The sequence below is a fragment of the Alosa pseudoharengus genome, unplaced genomic scaffold, assembly GCF_046254945.1.
Source record: "Alosa pseudoharengus isolate Yale_2024_CS ecotype anadromous, Long Island Sound unplaced genomic scaffold, YU_APseudo_1.1 YU_APseudo_1.1_scf_2, whole genome shotgun sequence".
Taxonomy (NCBI): domain Eukaryota; kingdom Metazoa; phylum Chordata; class Actinopteri; order Clupeiformes; family Clupeidae; genus Alosa; species Alosa pseudoharengus.
The window spans coordinates 43,895,184-43,898,978 of NW_027468663.1; the positions used below are offsets into that span (position 1 = coordinate 43,895,184).

Here is a 3,795-nt window from a genome sequence, read left to right on the forward strand (position 1 = left end):
GCAATCCTTAAGGAATTTTGATGTTCCCCATGCAAATTATTGTCCCATAGGTGATTTTTTTTGTATCATCTTTTGTGTCCGTGCTTGATTTTCGGCTGTGAAAAATGAAAACTTTAAATCTACATAGAATCTGAACAATACATCCTACAGACACAATCCACCCCATTTTCTCTTCGTCTTTCCATGAGGAATTGATATTTATGAGGATTGTCATGATTAGATGATGTATGGTGGTATTAAAACTCAAATAAACACAAATGTAAAAAATCGGTGACATTGGATCACTGGAACTCCTCCCCTATGGACCCTATTGATATGTGATGATACACCTTAAGGATTACAAAAAACTAGGTTAAAAAAATATACCTTTCGGGTGCAGGTGACCCCCTCCTTCCTACCAGACTATAGGTGTAGGCCCCTGAGCTCGAACAACTCAGAACTAATGGATTAAACCATTATTCCTTACACATCTTTGGGTGAGTGTTGAACACAAACTTTCGAATATTTTTCAAAATGTAGCTAAATGTATGAGCCCACAGTATATGATTGCAAGATTATTTTTCGAAAACGGGACATTGTAGCATTCTCAGTTTGTGTGGTGCTGCATCCTGCATCAGCGTTTTTGTTAGAACTCTCACCCTCTTATCTGTCAGTAATGGTACGGTCGGATTTCATCGTCTTCCTAACCTTCTAGTTAGTTACTTTAACAGTTCATTTTGTCATCATAGGCACCGAGTAGCCTATTACAAACGTGTTGTAACGACCATTCAATATACCAAATTAGAGCTGTTTGAATATTGACACTCAACTTTTTATCTGTTCGATGTTTAACTTCTAACGTTAGCGTTTGTCTTTTGTTTTATCAATGTTCATTTTTATTCAGTAGGCCTAGTAGGCTAGTGCTATTTCATAGACAATGTTATGTTTTGTTGCCTAGGTTATAGTTTCAAATGATTGTGGACGATGATTTCTGAAGAACTGTTGTTTTACATAGAAATGGACAAGGAAGAATCAGGTAGGTCTGATTAATTGTGAACAGTAGCCTACAACCTGCAGGAAATATGCTGAACAGGGACAACCCCATGGAAATCAGTCTTACCTCTTTTTTTAGTTTTTTAGTTTTTTCTTTTAGTTTTAGTTTATTTCTGCAACATCAGGTTTTAAGTCCCTGAATCACCTTATCCCAAATCCTTCTCAAGCAGGTCTTCATCACTACCATGAGGCTCTTAGGCTTCACAGAGTGGATGCTGAATGGTACTGGGGTGATGTGTCAAGGTGAGCATTGGACAAGTTTTCACATCGCCAATTGGCTGATCATTTCATTGTGGCTCCTAACGAATCATGTGTGTGTTTACGTAAATAGGTGTGTATTTTCATTTGTATTTTGTAATAGTTTTAATTGGTTTCTCTGGACTAAATCATGAATGGTAAGAAAACTGTATGTTTTGTCCATCAGAGAGTTAGTAAATGAGAAGTTGCAAAACAGGCCAAATGGCTCTTTCCTGGTGAGAGATGCCTCCTCTAAGATCCCAGGAGAATACACTCTAACTGTGAGGTAACTGCCACCACAATACCTGTTACTTTAATTCTTCCCACTGATATGTGAAAAATATATTTTTGTTCTGTTAAGATATTGCTTCCAAAATAACTAGATCAATGCAGACAGCTTTACATTGTGTGGACTCGTGTTGACTATTTGATGATGCTTCAGGATAAATGGCGACCAGAAGCTCATAAAAATCCTTCATCGAGATGGGAAATATGGATTTATAGAACCTCTTAGCTTCAACTCAGTTGTGGAGCTCATTGGATACTTCCATAACCGATCACTGGCCCAATACAATCCCGCATTGGACGTGGCACTTGTGCACCCTGTCTCTCGCTTCTGTATGGTATGTGAGACAAAATATCCAGGATGTAGTGATAAATAAAATGTCCAGGATATTGTACAACTGTAATTGTATGTATCTCCCCATCTTGTTCTCAGACTCAAAAAGCAAAGGAGATTCCTGAAGCCACCAGGGAATGTTATCAGAGTCAGTGTGACCAAACATTGAAGGAATATAATCAACTTTGTGGATCTTACACACAGGTATTTCTGCTGATAAACCATTGAACTGTTTTGGTTAAGAAAGTATGCAATTCACGGGTCCCATCACCTGATTCTGTCAGGACTCTTTGGATGTTTAAGTGTCAACCAGGCACTGTAATGTCTAATGGTAATTTACATCATAACCTGTATCAGATTACTGACTGATGTTGTCATGCTCTAGGATATTCAGAGAATTACAAAAGCAATCGATGATTTCAGTGATATTCTTGCTGTGTTTGAAAATCAGTGTAACGTTAATTCGTCGGAGCATCCTCACAAAGAAAGAGTCATGGCAGATCTGAACAGGTGAGTCTTTATATTTGTTAGTTGAGCTGGTAAAAATAGTCCTTGACCTGTAATGTAAGGAATTGAGTTTAATTTGTGATTGTATTTGAGTTTGAGCCTTTTTCATTTGTGCATTTTCCCAAAGGGTCAAAATGCTATATAGTAAGCTAAAGTTTTGGCAAGATGAATGTCACCATGGCAAGGTGCCGAGTCCTGTTTTGTCCAACAAAGAGGATCGCACAGAGCCCAATCTGAAGCAGCTTTGTAAAATCATCAGTCTACATCTGACGTGAGGAGCAGTTCATCAGCTATTGTCAAAATTATACTTATTCTTATGCTTAACGATTTCACCCCAAATGCACTACTGTTTCTGCAGGCCGCACTTTCTGGCCGCGCAGCAGGACTGCTTGTCATTGTGGGAAGAGACAAGCTGGTTTGTTGGTGACCTGAGTCGAACGGAGGCAGAGGAGTTGCTCCTTGGAAAACCAGAAGGAGCCTTCCTCATTCGCCAAAGCAGCAAAAAAGGCTGCTATGCCTGCTCCGTGGTGTGAGTATTTGCGAGTACTTTTGAACTATTTACACTCTTCTTTGAGTTTCAGGTTGTGTGTAAATACTACACATTAAACCACCTTGTAAATGCTGAAATAAAATGACAAACATATTCAGGAATTTCTGCATTTTAAAGATGCTTTGCTCATTACCGGTATCACACTGTCTTGTAGGGTGCACCAGGAAGTTGGGCATTGCATAATTCACTGCACACCCGATGGCTACGGCTTTGCTGAACCCTACAACCTGTACAGGTCACTGAAAGACCTGGTGTTGCACTACCATCAAACCTCTCTGGCTCAGCACAACGAGGCACTGGACGTGCGACTGGCCTACCCTGTCCACCTGCTTGTGTCCAGCCTTCATGGATAAGACTGAGACGCCTAGAACACCTCTAACCACTTGATACAACAGCCACTTTCCAGATGTTTTGGACATGTTTACACTGATCATATTCACTTGAGGGCTTGAGGGATGAAAAGAATGTATTCAAATGTGAGATTTTTTATTTCAGTGTAATTACTGTTTGAACTATATCCACATTGTACTACTCATTTATAATTTTTTGGGGAACTATCCTAGACATAATGGATGTTAGTCTGACTGCCAACCTGGATATCTTTCCTCTATTTACTTTTGTAAGTAAAACCAGTTAAGGTATAAAAACACTGGAGGTTTTACTTTGATTCTTTTTTCAGTGCATTGGGCATTTCAGTAGCCTGACGAGCCAGACCCACATTAAAATGTAGGGTCTGGGCACTCACCGTTCGCAGTGCTTAGTCCGAGGGGCAGGATAATCAGTTGTCTTTCAAATTCCCTCTGCACGCAATAGGACAGCGGCAGCGCTATGAGTCCCATGCGTTTCCCAC

General features: G+C 39.8%; 1 protein-coding gene across 1 annotated transcript; it reads left to right on the forward strand.

Annotated features, from left to right (window-relative positions):
• Positions 1-996: 996 nt before the first annotated feature.
• LOC143133526 (phosphatidylinositol 3-kinase regulatory subunit gamma-like) lies at positions 997-3,795 on the forward strand. The gene is made up of 9 exons (XM_076293288.1): positions 997-1,015; positions 1,203-1,275; positions 1,457-1,555; positions 1,712-1,892; positions 1,988-2,092; positions 2,274-2,398; positions 2,523-2,666; positions 2,754-2,924; positions 3,100-3,795. Exons 1-9 carry the CDS (start codon positions 997-999, stop codon positions 3,296-3,298), a joined length of 1,116 nt encoding a protein of 371 aa, XP_076149403.1. The 3' UTR covers positions 3,299-3,795.